Source organism: Leptinotarsa decemlineata, unplaced genomic scaffold (assembly GCF_025532065.1).
Source record: "Leptinotarsa decemlineata unplaced genomic scaffold, Ldec_3_MD MMD2_tig00000505_RagTag_RagTag, whole genome shotgun sequence".
NCBI lineage: Eukaryota > Metazoa > Arthropoda > Insecta > Coleoptera > Chrysomelidae > Leptinotarsa > Leptinotarsa decemlineata.
In genome coordinates, this window is record NW_027412549.1 from 19,098,471 (window position 1) to 19,118,646 (window position 20,176).

A 20,176-nucleotide genomic window follows, 5' to 3' on the forward strand; every position below is an offset into this window, starting at 1 on the left:
ACTGATTAGAAATTGACGTTTTTGTTTATAATTATTTAAAAACTGTAAACGATAGAAAGATATCAGAGTACACATGATGCTGGACACTTCTTTGTACTAAAATGTTAAGAAATCTGATTCGTTGGCAAAAACTAAATCGATCATCTGCGAAAAAATTTTGATCTTTTTCCCAACTAATTAAAAAAACAGTATTTTAAAATATTATATGGTTCACCAAACCTCGCAAAATTATTATTATCATTATTATTATCATAGAAGAGATACTCAGCGTTATGTTACTTATTTTACGTAACTCACCTTCCATTTTGATATTTCTGACAATCTGGATGCTACTACTGCTCCAGCGGACCCGCCTCCTACGACTATGAAGTCATAATCTTTGTGGATATTGTGAACGTCAATGACAGGTGCCTCTGGATCCAGCCTACTGTAGTTGACGTATGTAGTCACTCCAGCTAGGATAAGGGGAATGAGCCAGAGGGTTGACCCTACTATGCCAACTGTCTTCAATGTAGTTGATATCAAGAGAGTTTCCAGAACCATTTTTCAATCTATATTATTAGTATCACAGTATTCTGAAACTTTCAGAAATTTATGATTCACTTGAGTGAGGTTCACTAGACATAGTTTCACTGTTCTGTACAAATCATAGTGTACTAGTTGAACCTACGTTCAACATCAAAAGTGAAAAAAAAAGATCTGTATAGGTGAAAAAAATTCTTGCTTCCAAACCAAATTATATGAATTAATCCAACTTTAGCAATACATATTCGTCTACACTGTTGAATGTTTTATTATTTTCTGATTAGTTTTCTCCCAAGAGTATTAGTTCTTCTTTCATTTGTCTTCATAAGAAAAATCAATCAGTTTTGCTCTATACAGTGCGGTCCATATGTATGGAATAAATTAATTTTTAGCGTTATTATGTACTATGTGAAAACAACCTGAAACAGGTCGATTTTCATTCTTAAATTGAGAAGTTACAGTAAGAAAATATCATTCCCCTCCAGCACCCCTTCTGAATTATAAGAACCCCCTCGAAAATTTTAAATAGCAAAGGGGGTCGTGTGGCACCTTGTTGGAAAAGGATTTTAGTCCTCTGTTAAGCAATATAACGTTTTTTAAGTTTGGTGCAATCATAACTGAGATAATTGATTTTTACAATTGAATTAAATGTTCATAATGACCACCATTATTCACTTCTTGACAATAACCTGATCTATTAAACAGACCATCCCTGTAACACGCTCCTTACTAACCTTGAATCCTGGCATAAAGATGTACACTGCAATACTGAAGGCATTTCACTAATTGATTGGTGTATATCGTAAATAGGAGAGGGCCGAGAATTGATCCCTGTGGAACGCCTGTTTTTAAATTCAAAGGAATGTACTCCATCAAGAACAACTTCCTGGCATCTATTGTGTAGATAGTTTCGAAAAAAAAATAACTGAATCATCTGACAAGCCAATATAGTGTAAGATCGACAATAACAGCTCATGATTGATGGTGTCAAATGCCCTGCTGAAATCTAGAAGAGCCAGGACGGTACATTGATTTCGATCACTCGCATTGAAAATATCATCGGTTACCTTCAGTAGAGCTGTAGTACAGCTGTGACCACGCTTGAAACCCGACTGTACTGTTGGTAGTAATTTATTACTATCTAAGTGTGAGCGAAGCTGTTGTTCTATAATTTTTCCTATTATTTTAGAGCAAGCAGGAAGGATACTGATGGCCCGCAGATCTTTCAGTTCTACTGGATTGTTGTTTTTTGGTACTGGAGTTACCAATGCTGCTTTTCACATTGCCGAAAAAACGTTCTTTTCTATACAAAAGTTGATGATATGCCTTAAATAAGGAAGAATAAAAGGGCAACACAATGATAATTTTTATACTGAGCCCATCACATCCGATGGAATTTTTTTTAATCAAAGATATTGTTCGTATTCAACGAAAGTCATTTTTTGTGGAGGAAAAAATCAGTTTTTTTATCGACCTTTTTTGGGTATTTGTTACCTTCCACAATCTGAAAAAATATAAAAATCATAATGGAGAACTTTATACAAGTGTAGAAGGGCAAACTTTTTAGTTTACCCCGATAAGTTACTGTGTAAAAAATGAAAGTATTTTTTACAAAGAAAAATCTTCTATTTATCAGTAACTTGTCGTATTTAACAATTTCGCCTATCAAAAAATTATTAAGAAATAATACTCATCTTTTACGTTTCGGAGGCCAAAATCTGCCTCCGTTTTCAGAAATGGATAAAAAATTTGAATATATACGCAGTTATTCCTTTTTTGATAGCTTACTTCTTTACTTCTTCGACAGATGTCAAAGAAGTTTTGAAATATGAAATTATGTCAATGTTGTTGATTGACAACTGAAACATTCGATGTGATATAAGGTACTTCACGATATCAGTTTGTTGCCATTTCGCCACTATCCAAAGTTTTCTTCAAGGTGGGTAGCCAAGTACGGTCTATTTCTAAGGAGCTATTCGAGATACAATTCTCTCCAGACATGAGAATATACGCTGATTCTTTTAGCTTACGTCTCTTAGAATGAGGCTCATTGGTAATCTTTCTTGTCCTATTCCATTCCACCCGATGTTCACCGTCTGATTTTAAAATGTGTTCTGATAATTTTGATCCTGTCAATTGTCTATTTTTTATATAATCTCGATGTTCATTCTCACGCACTTTCAATGGTCTTGAGGTTTCACCAATGTAACTTTTACCACAAGAACAAGGTATTTTATTATGAAGATAATAATGCCACATAATATTAAGAATGTATTTTTCAATGTACTTAACAAATAAATTAAATCAATATTGAATTAAATAAATAATTTAATAATAAATTATAAAATACCTTGTTCTTGTGGTAAAAGTTACATTGGTGAAACCTCAAGACCATTGAAAGTGCGTGAGAATGAATATCGAGGTTATATAAAAAATAGACAATTGACAGAATCAAAATTATCAGAACACATTTCAAAATCAGACGGTGAACATCGGGTGGAATGGAATAGGACAAGAATGATTACTAATGAGCCTCATTCTAAGGGACGTAAGCTAAAAGAATCAGCGTATATTCTCATGTCTGGAGAGAACTGTATCTCGAATAGCTCCTTAGAAATAGACCGTACTTGGCTACCCATCTTTAAGAAAACTTTGGATAGTGGCGAAATGGCAACCAACTGATATCGGAGAGTACCTTGAGATGAAAAACAGGTAGAAATGTTCAATTTACTGATGAAAAGTTAGATGTACTTCCGCATATGACAACTCGAGAACTTGCCGCCAACAATGATGTAAGTAAATCATCTATTTTGAGAGTTTTGCATAAAGAAAAATACCACCCTTACAAAGTTCAGTTGGTTCAGGAGTTAAATGAAGATGATCCTGATAGACAGAATGAACGCAGATTTGCAGTTCATAAACAAAATAGTGTTTTTTGATGAAGCGACGTTTCATTTGAACGGAACAGTTAACAGACAGAACTGTAGATATTGGAGCAGAGAAAATCCTCACTGGATGTGTGCGACTCACACTCAATATCCTAAAAAAGTTAACGTTCGGGCTGGTATCATCAACAATAAAATTATTGACCCTTATTTTTTTGAGGGCACTGTTAATGGTGGTCATTTTGAACATTTAATTTATTTGTAAAGTACATTGAAAAATACTTTCTAAATATTATGTGGCATTATTATCCTCATTATACGTAAAGTTTTGTGATACCTAGAGACATTATCAAAATTTTACATCCTAAAAATCAATTTTCTCAGTTATGATTGCACCAAACGTAAAAAACTTAATATTGCTGAACAGAAGACTAAAATCCCTTTTCAAAAGGTGCCACACGACCCCCTTTGCTATTTAAAATTTTCGAGGGGGTGCTTATAATTTAGAAGGGGTGCTGGAGAAGGATAATATTTCCATACTGTAAATTGTCAATTTAAAAATAAAAATCGACCTGTTTCAAGTTTTTTTCACATGGTACATAATAACGCTAAAAATGAATTTATTCAATACATATGGACCGCACTGTATATTGGTAAATAAAAAATGAATTATTATTATTATATTTTTATCCTTATGAAGTGAATTAGGCATTCCCAAACCGAAATTTTCCTTCACATACAAGTGATATTTATGTTCACTTCAAAAATTTTGTTTTTGTGATTTATTTTTTGTACAGTTCCTGGAAATAAACATTATTATTATAATTACAGAAACAACATCTTACCTTTTCGACTAGGATTTTTTTTCTTTCAATATTTTCGCTTTAGTCCGGGGGACGTATTTTCATTTTTATCCTACGGAATATCTGAGAATTTTTTATCTGATTTTGAAGGCGAAAAAAGAGCATGACTGTCAAGAAACATGTAGTGCCATTTTTGTTGATACCTGAAACAAATTAAAGACACCCTTCAATAGTTGAACATGAAATTTCACTTCAGAAATTAAATAAAATCGCTGTGAGGGATAAGCTGATGATTGGTTTCAGAATTACTTATAACATAATATAAAACGTTCTGTGCATAGAAAACAAGCAGAGCATTTCTAACAGGATACTTGTGGAGTCCCACAAGTATCTATTCTTGGCTCTGTTCAGTTTCTTATCTATATCAGTGGCACAGAAAAAACTTGATGGAACTAAGGTTATTTGTAGATAACACAAACCTCATATATTATATTTATGAACATTCAAAGTTCTATGTTCGAGTATTAAGAAAAACTGGTTGCAACAACAAATTAAATATGAATTATGAAAATGTATTTTGTGAATAATTCAAAACCCGCTTGAATTTTGAAAAAAGATTTCAGTTTTTGTAATAAAGGAATAGAGTGCAAAATATTTTTAATATATATATATATATATATATATATATATATATATATATATATATATATATATATATATATATATATATATATATATATATATATATATATATTACCTCAAACTCAAAATTTAAGATGTGAGCTCTCTCCAATAAATGCTATATTATTTAGGATAATTAACTGTATTTCGCTTGAGTTTTTATTGAATATCACTGCTTGATAAATTCAACCAATTTGAATTTTTGTCACGATAAATGATGCTCACAAACATGAAACAAATCAGAACAATTCCTCAAAAACTACTAAAAAAAAATGATTGATGGAAATATTCAAAATCATAATATAAACCAATGTTTATCGATAAAAATAATGCAGTATAGTGATAGATGGAAGAACAGATTGTACTGTTACATCACAAGAGTTGTCATAAAATCACTCCTGATCAATCAATAATTTAATTCAATATCAACAATTTAAATGTGTTCATCATCCGAATTGTATTTTTATTTTCCATTTTATTTTATATTTTCCATTCACGTATTGCTGACACAAAATTCAATTCGACACTGAGAGAGTCAGAGAGAAAGATGAAGATGCATTGACGAATAATTTTTTTTTCGAATCTGATTGAAAATGTTTTTATACCCGTCTTAGGGCGAAACGTGATAGGAATAAATGAAACTTTACTTTTCCAAAAACAATAAACAATCAAATACCATAATTTTTCATCTTGCATGATTTTGGAAAAAGTTGTCATATATGGAGAGAAAGTAGTAGGTATTAAAAAATTGTAGAAATTGAAGGTAACATAATTAGTATTCGAAGCTTTGAACTTAGACAGTCTTAACGAATGAAAATTATATGGAAAAAGAAAGGTTTTTCAAATTTCCAGTTGTACTGAAAAGCTAGGAACAAGATATCATCAAGAAAACAACGTGGAAGCATTCCTATGTTCGAACTTCATATTATTTTTCGAGAATATCATCGGTCCATCGCTTCTGGTGCATAAAGTATGTCACATATCTCAACCCCATTGATAAAGTAGTTGAATATTGAAATGCATCTTCAGATACTTCATTTATGAAAAAATATCAAGCATAGTCTAGTTGTCAGACATTTACGAGAGTGAAAAGTGGAATGCAGAGTTCCGGACCATCTGTTCCTACAATACCTTCGATTTCCCAATTTTTCTGCACCTACGTCAAGGTCTCTTCTTTCCAGCTTTCATGCTAGTGTTACTTCTTGTCGAAACTAGGTATAAACCTATACAATTCTATATTTTTTCAAAGTAATTCTCAAACGGAATCCAATTATAGGAATTAATATATACTCTGCATATTGAAGAATATTTCAGAAAAGAACAGTGCATTGATATCTAAACATTCCAAATCAAATATTTTTCCAGTATGTCACTGGTATAGTGAATTCAATCGTGGCCGTAGTTCGGTCGCCGACGTATCCGTGAAGGTTGTCCAAAATCGGTTGTTGTGCCACAAAACATCAATGCAGTTCGTGAACTGACATTGCAAGATCATCATGTGACATATTGTGAGATAGAGTCATCTTTGCATATTAGTTTCGCTTCATAACATTCGATTTTGCAAGAACACTTACTTGTAAAAAAAATGGGATGGATTCTCATTTATTTTATCGTTTTAAAAATAGATTTTGACTTTTTTTGTAATGACTTTTTATTAACATTATATCAACAACTGAACCCAACTGGATACAATAGATACAAAACAAATCAGAAAATAAAATTATTCATATAGGGAGAGAAAATATTAACATCTAAATAATATAATAAACAATTCCAACATTCTTCCCCCATTTTGCAATCCAATTGCAAAATTATTCCAACTCAAAACGCTTCGGTATCTTCACTCTTCTTCCAGATCTTGTTATGACTTGGGGTGAAGCCGTCGCATCTTGGTGTCTTCTTTCATATTTATTTTTTCCCTCTTCATCTTCTTCTTACTGTGTAACATTTTCATTGTGAATTCTATTGTTTTCTTCATCTTGATTTTCTGGTATCTCGTTAGTATCCACTTCTCTAGTCTTTTCTAATCGGTTCGCTGTGTCTGCCTCGATTTCTAATGGAAACAATCGCTGCAGAGGACGAATTAGTTCCCCTCGTTCTGTTTCAACTCGTGTTACTTTTTCTATTCCAGCTCTTCCTGGAAACAATTGTTTTTTGTTGTCTATTCCAATGAGTACAATATCTCCAATTTCAAGTGAAGTTGACCAGTATGGACTAAATCTGTCAGATATTCCTTCCTAAATCGAATACGAAGGCTCTTTTGTAGATGACCTCTGTCAACATTATCGGTGCTTGAGTTTGAAATAATAAACATCAAAGGTGTTAATGGAATCAGATCCTCTTCGCTACTTGAGATATATGTGAAAGGTCGATGATTTTCCCAAATTACGACGCTATATTACTTTATAGTTCTGACTATTCGCTCCCACCATCCTCCCCACCAAGGAGTTGTTGAAGCATCCTGGAAAATCCTGGTTGTCGAATATTCTTCAATATCTTCCTACGAATTTTTTTGCAATAAATTCCAAGTGCCTACAAAAGTCCCACCGTTATCCGAATAGATTACAGAAATATTATTTCCTCTTCTCGCCACGAATGGTCTGAGAGTCATCAAGAAATCCGAAATTTCTCGCCTCCTTTAAGAAAAAGCGGTCCTGCGAAATCCACATCTGTTACTTGGAATGGCGAAGATTGTTTGATTCTTTTCAAAGGTAATGGTGCATACGGTGTATCTGCGTTTTTTTTATGTTTCATAAAAATCAAACATTTCGCATTAACAAACTTTCTTCCTTTCAGTATCCAAAATGTTTCTCTCAATAATCTTAGAAGAGTTTAGACTCCTATATTACAGTGCATTCGATGGTGTTGTTAAGTGGTGTAAGGAAATGATTAAAAAGTTCGACCTTGGTGCTTCAAAAGACGTATATGAAATCATGATAGGTGACGAATCCAAGATATAATAAGCCTATGAGTCGGAAACAAAACAGCAATCGACCGTGTGGGTATTCCAAGACGAGCTTAATACAACAAAAGTTGTTCGTGGCAAAAGCACAGTCAAGCAAATGGTCATCGTTTTCTTCGACCGATTGGGCCATGTGGCCACTGTTTCGCAACGGTAAATTTTTTGGGTGGTACACGACCATTTGTTTGTCGGAAGTCTTCGGAGAAATCCATAAAGCTAATCGCCGAAGACGAATCATTCTCCATCATGGCAATGCGAGCTCTCACACATCGAGTTGATGACTCATCCTCCGTACAGTCGTGATTTAGCATCCAATGAATTTTTCTTGTTCTCGAATATCAAAGTAAATTGCGTGGTCAACAATTTACGAGCGCCGAAGAAGTAGTTGAAGCGTTCAAAAACCATGTTTTGCAGGTGTATCAAGAGGAATGGAATAACTGCTTTGACAAATGGTTTGAACGAATGTAAAAGTGTATTGATCATCAAGAGAAACAATGTTTGTTATTATTTGCTATTCCCGAAATATAAACAGTACCCCTCCTATACATTCAAATCCTATTTTTTTAAAATTTACTATTCATTAATACATTTTTTTTGTTCACAGGTAAACAACAAGAAAACTATTATATTCGAAATACTATGGCGCATACCATCGACCTTTTAATTATGTAAGTAATAAAAACATGAAGAATAATTTAAAGAATCTTGATTTTGTTGCCTGTGGCTACTTCTACATATTATTTTTATAATTCATCACGGAACGTAAAGATTATTCCGATTATGTAACGGAATGTGTATATCATTAGCTTACAATGTTAAAAACGGACTTTCATCTGGTAGGCAGGCGCCATGAAGAATAAATCATTTTTTAATCTAAAAGTTAAATGAGCGCCCTTTAGACAGACAAATTACTGGGAAAGTTCGATCTATTATATCATAAAAAGTGAGTAGGCATCATTATTATTGCGAATAAAATTAGCAGACTCAAAAATTAATCATTTCAACAAACAACAACTATACAACAGGTGCACATTGTAATCTTCTTGGTATTACAATCGATGACTCTCTTTATTGGTACATGCATACAAAAAATTTAAACAAATGCCTATCCAGTATCTTGTTTCTTCTAAGAAGGCTACGATGTATTGTCAATCCAGAAATTTTGAGAACTACATATTTTGGTTTATTTCATATCCGAATGAGTTATAGCACAATATTATGGGTAATTCCTGCTATGCCGCAAAAATTTTCAGGTCTCAAAAAAGGCCATACGCCTGATAACCGGAGTAGGTCCTAGAGAGCACTGCCGTGACTTATTTATCAAACTGAGAATAATGACGCTTCCATGTATTTACATTTTCCAAAGTGTCTGTGTAATACACGAAAATAAAAGAAACTATTTTTACACCTCTGATATTCACGTACATAATACTAGATCTTCTAACCAAATAAAGTTGCCGAGATTTCGTTTAACAAAATCCAAAACGAACTCCATAAATTTGAAACTTTACAACAAGTTGACTTCAGAGATGCGATCATTGAAAATTCTGAATTCAAAAGGGCTATTAGAAATGTACTTTTAGATCACTGTTTTTATAGTATTAATGAATTATTAAATAGTTAATAATCTATTGATTGATATATTGAACAATTATCCTTCACTGATATATTCATATTTGTGAAGTATGTTACTTTACAACATATTTTTAATGTGTACGTCATACTATATTGTGTTGTCCTTTTAAAACTCAATGTAACAAAAAGTTTTTTATTGATTTATATATATCATGTCTCTCTTTGACCATTTTTGATATATGACATGCTGTAAACTTATTGTAAAACAGTCAAATAATGGAAAGAGAAATGAAAATTTCTGTTTTTCACCACTTTTATTTGTAACTAACGTTACTGCAGTTTCGTCCTATATGGACATTCTCAAACTTGAACAATAAACTTACAATGATTCATTACATTCGCTAATATATACCATTCAGGTACTTGATTGAGTACCTGAATTTACAGTTCACAATGCGCATGCGCTAATTTAAAATCTGGAGAGTAAATTGAATCGATTTGGTCATTTAACAGGTTGCATCAGCAATGTTTATGCTTGTGAATTTCCAAGGATTCTAAATAATTGAGTTTGCAACCCTTCCTTGCATAGGCAGAATTTCCGTATCGCTTAGATTCGGAAACTTGTGGTTGCATGCCAACGAATGGTTTGAAAACGTCGAATCATTTTTTCCCAGTCTGAAGCATGTTCCCATGTTCAGCATACAGTTTTTGGAAATTTCGTCCGCATTGTCCCACATAAACACTATTACACTCCGGACACATAAGCTTATAAACTCCAGATTTTTCCAACTTGTCGACCTTATCTTTGGCATTGAAAAGGAAATGAGATAACCTGGCATGTGGTCTGAATGCTACTTCCACATTGTTTTTTCTGAAGAAACCCGCAATTATCTCTGTTCTTTTTCCAAAATATGTTAGCGTTAACCATTTTTTGATTTCTGGTTGTTTGACCTGAGGATATATTAATCTGTGAGTGAATTTCCGGCTTTGTTTCCTGACTAACTTCTGGATAGTATCTGCGTTGAAACCATTATTATGACCTATCTGTGTAATTGTATCAATTTCCCTAGCTAGTCTACAGACAAAGGCAGTGAGAATGATCTGTGCAGCATTGAAGTGTAGGCTGATAATTTATGACTATCTGGATGGAAAGTATCGCTTGGGATGGTGATGTCTGCATAGCTAGGTTTTCTGAAAACATTGAACTCGAATTTATTCTGATTGTGTGTAATGGCCAGGTCTAAGAAATTTATTTGTTTCTTTATCTCTGTTTCGAGTGTGAACTGAATGTTGCTATTGAGATTGTTCATGAATGTCATAAATTGGTTCAGCTGTCGTGTAGTACCTCTGAAACAGGCAAGAGTATCGTCTACATATCTGTACCAAAAATGAATATGTTTTTACCCAGGTCGGAGTTTACTATCGTGGTCTCCAAGTTGTTCATAAATATGTCTGCTAAAAGTGGACTAAGGGGTGAGCCCATTGGTAAACCTGAATCCTGTTTATAGAATTTGTTGTTGAACTGTAGGTAGCACTGATTCTGGCACACATCGAAAGCTGTTGAAATTTCAAAGTACGTGATATGGTCTACTTTGGTTTGATCTAATATGTCTAAAATGAGGGGCTTACACTCGTTGTACGGTATGTTGGAGAACATACTCTTCATATCGAATGGGTTGCAAACTCAATTATTTAGAATCCTTGGAAATTCACAAGCATAAACATTGCGGGTGCAACCTATTAAATGACCAAATCAATTTAATTTACTCTCCGGTTTTTAAATTGGCACATGCGCATTGTGAACTGTAAATTCAGGTACTCAATCAAGTACCTGAATGGTATATATTAGCGAATGTAATGAATCATTGTTAGTTTATTGTTCAAGTTTGAGAATGTCCATATAGGACGAAACTGCAATAACGTTAGTTACAAATAAAAGTGGTAAAAAACATAGAAATTTTCATTTCTCTTTTCATCATGATCTCCTACCACGTAGTAACGGCTACATCCATCAATTTAGTCAAATAAATCTATCTATCTATTCTCTTTTATCTCATGTGAAAACTATTTTCTCCTATTCCTTTGGTAGTGTTCGGTTGGTAACGTGAAAAGTAAATATTTTCTGCGGCGAACTTATTCTACTGCTGTTCAAGTTGAAATAACTGTCATAATTTTCAGTACTTTGTAAGTTTATGTCACTCAATTGAGCATTTACGGACATTGCAAAATATGCAAAAACAATATATTTATTACCACCGGGTAATATAGTTCATGGTTGATCAATTACTAGCGGGAGCATTTGATTGTGCAGGAAACCAAAATTTCATTCTCTTTTTCTGATAAACTAAAAGAAGTATATAGCTTAGAAAAATACTGAAAAAGAGTCATTTTCATTTAACGCGTTAAACTATTCGGTTTTTAGATAATATAGTCTGGGCCACAAGATCCTTTTTTTCCGAGATATTTACAAAAAACCAAACCCCCCCATTTTTTTACTTCATTGTTTATAACTTTTGAAATTTTTTCGAGCCCCTCTTTAAATTTTCCAAAAAATTGCTAGAGGTCATTCCAGATCTAATGATCCCTGGATCATAATTTTCGGTGCCCTTGGACAGAAGTCCCAAAAAAAGATCTTGTGACCCAGATTAATACTCCTTATTGATCGTACGACCATGTGAGAAGAACTCCTGATGTACTACGCCACGGTATAATCGAAGAAAACAGTGAGCAAAACCTTTTTGATCGAACTTGGCGCCCTTTTTTGATCTTGGCCCTCCAGGGCTCTTCCATTGGGACGATGATTCGTTACCAGTTATGACCCTTTTGAGCAAATCTGGATTTCCGTTGACGTATTGACGGTAGTGTACCTGGAACTCGTGAATAATACCCCACGCGGGAAAGAAACATTCCTTATAAAAATACTCTAACAGAAATCGAAATAAGTGAAGACCGTAGCGAACAGAAATACATACGTATAAATATAAATACTCCGTATAAATATTTCGAAATTAAATTCTGAAACATTCCTCTATGCCAGAGTACCTACACAAAACGCCTGCCGAAGAACAACTACTTTCCTGGCTCATACCACAATGGATATTGAATCATATTCAACAGCCAGTCATGCAAAATTCTTCACAGAGGGACGCTTGCAGATGCACTTTGCAGATGCAGCAGGACCACGTTGAATTCAATCGCGCGTTGAAAAAGTTCATTATTTTCACACTGTAATTAACAAAATATTTCTCTGCGGTATTTGTTGGGAAATACTTTTCGATGATCATCAATGTTTATCAAAATACTTTTGAGATCGCGGTGATGAAGTACAAAATGTTTCAAAATACTTCTGAATTTTCAAAACTATTTTTCTTGACTTGATTAATATCGTTTTGATAACTAGACACGGGATTACTAAGTAATCTATCTTCGTATTGTTGGTATTCTGTAAATTTTTCCTGTCTAGTTTAAATTTTAATGCAGATACGAGTTCATATTCAATACAGATCTGCGCTTGAAGGTCAATTATTATAAATATAGGTGACACAGAAACTGCCCCGAATGTCAAATATATCAACGTACACGCAAAATCACTTTTGAAGAATATATTTTCAGTATAAACTCTGAAAACTAGAAATTACAGAGATGTCAATTGTATGAAATTTAGCAACTGACTGATAAATATTACTGGAGTTTTTTCCCAACACCAAATCGTTATTTTTAACACCTCGACACGTGTTTCGATCACCAAGTGATCATCTTCAAAGAGGAAGATTAAAACAGTTTTAAAAATAACGAATTGGTGTTGGGAAAAAACTCCAGTAATATTCATTACTACACCAAAGGTTCCAAACAGTGCATCATAACTGACTGATATATAAATGGAGTTGAGTCTTTAGGTCAATTCAGCAATATCAGCATAAAATAACGTCTGCCATGCTGGATAAGCTCTTCTCCCTTGAGGTGGTACGATGTAATTCCTTCCCTAACAGATTTAACTTTAGAGGGTTACTGAGAAAGTTGAATATTTTGGTGGCTCCTTCTGGAAGGTAGATTGGTGTCTCTAATCTTCTTGTATATGACATACGCTAGTAGAACTGTTAGAATTTCATAAAGTATAATTGTCCAAGCCCTGGATGTACAGCTTATTGATTTTTCTTGAAGTGCAGGGTAGTTTTCTATGAACCCCGTTCTGATTTCATGCAGTTCATCCAAGTTTACGTTGTTCGGGTGAAGGCTCAAGTTAAACTTCTCTCTTGGAATTTCTCGTATATCCGAATAGGGAAACGGGATGGGCTGGCTTTTGGTATCGATCTGCTGATAATTGATGATAACTTCTTGATTCTTCGATATCTGGCAAGTGTTTGAACCTCTGATAATCCTACCACGACTGCACCAAATATATTAACGTATACGTAAAGTCACTTTCAAAAAAATATATTTTAAGTACAAACTGTGAAAATTCGAACTTACAGAGATGTTAACTGTATGAAATCTAGCAACTGACTGATATACTGATATATAAATGGAGTTGAGTGTTTAGGTCGATTCAGCAACATCAGCATAAAATGGCGCCTGCGATGCTGAATAAGCTCTTCTCCCTCAAGATGATACGATGTAATTCATCTCATGTTGCCGAAGAGGGTCCAGTTTTCATCACACGTGACGATTCGTTCCAAAAACAAATTGTTTTGGTTGCGCAAAGCAAAGAAGATTAGACTTTGAAACGTGTCAATTTTTTTTGATCGTTCAAACGTTGGACTCCCACTTTTAGAGCTCGTGACTTTTCCAATACGTTTTGAACCATCAAAAACCGCATAGGAGCTGATACCCAGTTCCACCATCCCGCGCACTGTTTGTGATGGGTCATTCACCACCAGGGTCCCCAAAAACTCGTCCTGGGTTACTATACATCGACGACCAACATCGAACACTGCGTTCATCAACATTCTTATTGCCGAATGTCAGGTTGTGAGATAGACATAGACATATTTATTCAGACATATTTACAAGATAATTTTATGCTTTGCACTAGGTGCATTATCTAAGCCAATGGCTTGTATTACAACTCACCTTGTGCTAGAGAGTCATTTTTCAAAATATAAAAATAAAAAAAAATCTTAAATTAAATTTGAATGATTGAATACCTAATAATAATATTGGTTGGTAGATACAATCAAAAAAGAAAAAGAAGGGAAAGAAGAAACTACGATCATAGAGAGAGAGAGAGAGAAAATTGTTGTTGCAAATACTACGTGTGGTGATAACGACCTATTTTTCACAGTGATTTAATGCATACATGTATATCAGTAAACAATGTTTCCAATTTCCAAGCTTGACATAATTCTCTTCAATGAATTTTTTCAATTCTATAGAGAGTTTAAGTTTCGATTTGATTTTTCGTATGTACACGGGAACCATGTTGAGAAGTTTTGGGCCAAAATAAGTTATGAATCTTTGTGGTAGAGACTTTTTATAAAAAGGAACAGACACTAGATTATTAGAAATAGACCTCGTATTGTAGGAATTACTAGTATATGTGTAGGTTTTGGTTTTCATCATCCAATGTATACATTGGTATATATAAATTTGTTTAAGATTCAGTAAGTTAGCTTCACGATATAATTCATTTGTGGAAAATAGTTTTGATTTTAAGTATAATCTTTATTATTGTGTTTTGAGTAGTTTCTAGATCACATAAGGCTGTTTTGTACATACCCCCCCAAATAATAATGAAGTAACGTATAATGGACTCTTCTTGTGCATTATATACCATCATAATGGTTCTCCTGCTTAAAATATCTCTCAGCTGATAAAATTTACGTATAAGTTTGCGAAGTCTCAGAATTGTATATGATACATGCTCAGACCATCGAAGGTGTTGGTCTACGAGTACACCCAGGTATTTGATTTTATCATTTTTTTTTATAGTTCGACATGTACAGTGTATATGGTCACAAGTTCCTTTTTTTACTGTGATTCCCTCAAACTCTGGTTGGTCTCTAATATCAGCACTGAATGTGATAAATTTTGTTTTATCGGTATTTATGGTTAAAAGACTGCCATCAATGTAATCGAAATATATACTTAACTCTCGTTCGGCTTGTTCGTACACTTTTGTCCAAGAATCTCCAAAAAACATGATCGCTGTGTCATCAGCATATGAGATTACTGAGCTTTCGGTGTTTGTCAGTACTTCAATATTGTTAATATAAATTAGGAAGAGTATGGGCCCCATTACTGTTCCTTGCGGTACGCCTATGGTAATTGGAAGGGGGTTGCTATAACAGTTTTTGATTTTCACTCTCTGAGTTCTATCCTGGAGATAATTTTTATTGATTCTTTCCAAGCACCAGGTATAACACTGGTTAGGAAGCATAAATTTATTATATGTGATAACGGATTCGATAGGTGTTTGTTGAATTTTTTTATCAAATAAACCGAGATACGATCAGGACCTGCCGATGTGTTATTTTTTAGGGTAGAAATAGTGGAGATTATTTCATTACTTGTTACTGGATTGAGAAATAGCGAATCCCTTATATGAGGATTTACTTCCTGCGGAGAGGTTATGGTATCAATTTTTTGGGCCATTAGCGTTCCCACCTGAACAAAAAATTCATTGAGATATTCAGCTTTTCCTAGATCTGATGAGATTTCATTACCTTGGTCATCGGTTATATTTATACTATCTGCTTGAGTACTTTTTGACGAATTTGTTATATCGTTTATTTCAGTCCAGATTTTTTATAGTTATTATTTGCTGCTGTTATTCTATTTTTATAGTAATCGGTTTTTGTTTTACGTATTAGATTGCTTAGAAAATTTCTGTAATGTTTATATTCTGTTTTTTGTTCTATAGAGAAGTTTTTTATAAGTCTGGATTTCATACGATCTCGATGTCTGATTGAAGTTATTAGTCCATCAGTTATATAAGGCTTAAGTTTCTCATTTTCCAATCTCTGTTTTTTAGTTACAGAACTATTTTTTATATATAATTGCAAAGTGCTAATAAAATGATTGTACGCTGACAGTGGTTCACTTGAGTCCAAAACATTTTCCCATTTTTCGTCATCTAGTAGACTACTAATTTTTTTATAATTTATATAGTTCTTTTCTATTGTTGAAATATCATTATCTGTTGACACACTACGATCAGTTAATTTTACAGATAGTGCTATTGCGTAGTGATCAGTTAGGCTAGTTTTACATATAAAAGAATTAATTTTTTTTCATCGAGAGCATCATTTTTGTTTATTCTAGTGAAAATATGATCAATTAAGCTTGAGGTATATTCAGTGATTCGCGTTGGTTTTGTGTTAATTTTAGGAAAGAACCCGTGAACAGCCATATTACAAACATAGTTATTTACATAAGTGTCATCTACATTTAGTAAGTTAATATTAGTGTCACCTATGAATATTTCGAAATCTTTTGTATTTCTAGTTAACAAAAAAAATTCAAGTTTAGTAATATACAACTGTTTGCTTGTAGCTGGTGGCCTATAAGATGCTATTATAGAAAAGGTAACATTTTCCAGGATGAAATCGATAACCAAAATATTTGTTACTGAGAGGTTATGTATTGTACTTCTTACGTCCCCAATTTGCTTTTTTACATATAATACAACACCATCGAGATACAAAAACACATGAAATTGAAACGGACATAACTTTCGAAACAACCCGAGTAGGGTTGTATTTCCTACTTCTGAGTAGGAAATACTATGATATAACCCACTCGAGGTCAACGGAGATGCCGATTAGGAAGTGAAATAATGTTACTAATCCGATGAAAGTGTACCGATGTATTCCGTTATGTAACGAAGGAATGTTGTCCAACATCTATGCATTGGCCAAGTTGAAGTGCATTGTTCCTTTCAGACGTTCAATGATCAGTTTCACTTTCACCATGTTATGATAATGATAATTGATAAGAATAATTGATAACCAACCCTACAGTTTAAGAAGTTAGTGACACTTGTTTTCTCATGAGTTTGAATTTTGTTGCATCGAAAATAACTTTGAAGACTACGACTGAGTATGACGTTAAATAATGATAATTTTGGAATAATTGGAAACAATCGATTTTTAATTCGTACTTTCCAAGTGCTGTAACTTTTTTGTGTGCACATTTGAATTAAGGTAAGTTATATTCAATCGAGTTATTTTTGATTCAAGAATATGTAGTTCAATTCATGACCTAATTTTAATCACATCCTGTATATTCTCTTACGGTTTTCGATTTTCCCATGGTCGCTTTCTTCATTTTGGACACATTGTATTGACTTTGACGTTATGAAAAATTGACGCTGGACATTTCTAAAACGGGTTGAGATGTTTGTATGTTTTTGGATACTGCCAAACGCTTTTTGAAAGCTATCTTCGAAATAGAATGCAAGTTGAGCGAATTGCAGATACAATTAGCAATCAAAAACCAATAGAATGTGGAGTCCCACAAGGTACGGTACTGGGTCCTCTGCTTTTCAATTTATATCCAAATGAATCATTCAATTTGGATAGCGTTGGGAAAATAATTGGATACGCAGACGATACTGCGATATTCTATGAGGCAGATACTTGGCTTGATTTGAAAAAGAACGTAGAAACAGATTTCCACAGTTCAAAATATGATTTGACCAAAGGCTCCTGACAGTGAATCTGTAAAAAACTAATTGTCTTCCTTTTAGCTGCAATCTATCCAATGATTGTCCATTTGAAACTCTTGATGTCGGCGAACAAGGAAAAACAAAAATAGATTCCCTGAGAGAAATTAAATACTTGGGCGTCTACATAGATAGAAAAAACTTAAGATGGGACTCTCATATAAAATATACAATGAAAAAACTGCAAACAATGTTTCACATCTTCCGTTCGTCGAAAAATTACTTACCTCACAAAGAACTTATTCAATTATATAGTTCCCTAGTAGAGAGCCATTTGAGATATGGTATAACAACATGGGGATCAGCTCTGCGTGTACACCTCAATCCGTTAGAGGTATTACAAAGGAGATTCATGAAGTTGATCATGTCTAGAAATTCACGTTTCTCGTCAGATCTCCTGTATAAAGAGTGTGGAGTTATGGATATGAGACAATTATATTACTATTGTACAAACGTGAAGTATCATTTCAGCAAAAATAAAGCAACATCACGAAACCACGACTATAACTAACACACGACATCGCGACCAACTAACCTATCTTACTGTTAAAAAGTCAATTTCACAAAGAGCATATTCTTTCATGGCAACTAAATTATATAACACCGTACCTCACAAAATAAAAAATTCTTGTTCCAAACCAATATTCAAAAAACAAATAAAAAAACACATTCTCGAAAAAGATAGACAATTTAAAAAAAATCTGTTGGAGTGAAATAAGTTAGTCTTACTAAAATTTATACCAAAGTTGTATCATACTGTATTGTAAGTAGCATAATTTTATTCATATTGCCTAAGATTTTATCTATTTGTACATTAATATTTTATTCTTAAAGAACGTCTGACATTTGCCCAAAGTTTTATCTATTTTTCTTACTTTTGGTTTGTCTAGTATTCAATCGGCCTATTTTACCTCAAGCCGAAATATAATTTGCTCAACTATAACACCAAATTCACAAAATTTGATAAAATGATTTTAGTTTCTACTCCATGAAGGTCATACATATTTTCATACAAATATTTATGTACTTACATATTCTTTATAACTTCTTGTGAAACAAGAGCTCTGCTCTTATCGCCAAACCACTTTATTCACATATTTTGTTTTAATTATACTCTAATCTGTATACGTTGTGAATAAAGTTATTATTATTATTATTATTATTATTTTTTCACTGTAGTGTGCGCTGGTCAGGCCCTATCCCCCGAAGCCCCGATACATTCGGGAGGGCGCGCCAGCATTATCAACCAATGACCACTCCCCACACCGTGGGGTAAGTGATCATTGTGTCCGAGAATCATGTGCCCTGAGCACATGATTATTATTATTATTATTATATCGGACATTGAGAACTTCAAACCAGTCCATTAAAATGCAGCTCTACCAAAAAAATTCAAGCATACTGTATCGAAATCGATTTAGTGAGAAATTTTCGATATGCATAAATAAAAAATATGCCAAATGATGTGGTGAAATTTTCGCAATTTCAGTCTAGAGATGAAAGTGGTGACTTCTTGAATTTATAAGTATTGTAACGAATTAAGGAATTAACTGTCTTAAACAAATTTATTTTAACAATACTTCACTATCACAACTAATTTATTTACACCACTCAGTAACTAACGCTTAATTCATCTTCACCGTTTGTTAACCGCTCGATTCGCTTTCTTGGTACAGATTACTCTTCGGGACGAAGAGCGACGTTTTTATATTGTCAACGAACGTTCCGGATCCCTCTGCGGATTTCGGGACCCATCAGGAGTTTTCGCGGTATGCGTCATGCGTTGGCTGACTGGGAACCGGTCAGGGCCGGCTTCAGATTCATTACAGTATTATAAAAACAATAAAGATGTTTTAATCTGTTTTCAAAACTTATGAATGGCTATTCAAGAATTTCACATCTTTCAAAAGTTTTTGCCTAATGTTTCGTATGGTTTTCAGCTTTTTGACACTTGTTTGAATGTTTCATTATGATTATCAGATAGAAAAGAGTTATCGAAAATTATGAGATGAGAAAACTTCGTGACAGGGTTGGGGTTATATAAGATACCTGTACACTTTGAAAATGAGCTGTATGGAATTTT

General features: G+C 33.5%; 1 protein-coding gene and 1 long non-coding RNA gene across 3 annotated transcripts in view; one reads left to right on the forward strand and one right to left on the reverse strand.

The window, feature by feature from the left end:
• The window catches only part of LOC111515854 (glucose dehydrogenase [FAD, quinone]), a 62,693-nt gene that overhangs the window by 25,746 nt on the left and 16,771 nt on the right, over positions 1-20,176 (reverse strand). The window contains exons 3-4 of one of the 2 annotated variants that reach the window (XM_074174195.1): positions 4,256-4,416; positions 298-575 (exon numbers count right to left, since the gene is read on the reverse strand). In XM_074174195.1, the coding sequence (XP_074030296.1) occupies positions 298-543 (246 nt within the window). In that variant the 5' untranslated portion in view covers positions 544-575; positions 4,256-4,416. Of the gene's footprint in view, positions 1-297; positions 582-4,255; positions 4,417-20,176 lie in introns of both variants that reach the window. The other variant, XM_074174194.1, reaches the window with a different exon arrangement.
• LOC141481868 (uncharacterized) overlaps positions 8,435-20,176 on the forward strand; it is a 146,485-nt gene continuing 134,743 nt past the window's right edge. Inside the window, exon 1 of the long non-coding RNA XR_012465222.1 lies at positions 8,435-8,524. This is a non-coding gene — a long non-coding RNA (uncharacterized lncRNA). The remainder of the gene's footprint in view (positions 8,525-20,176) is intronic.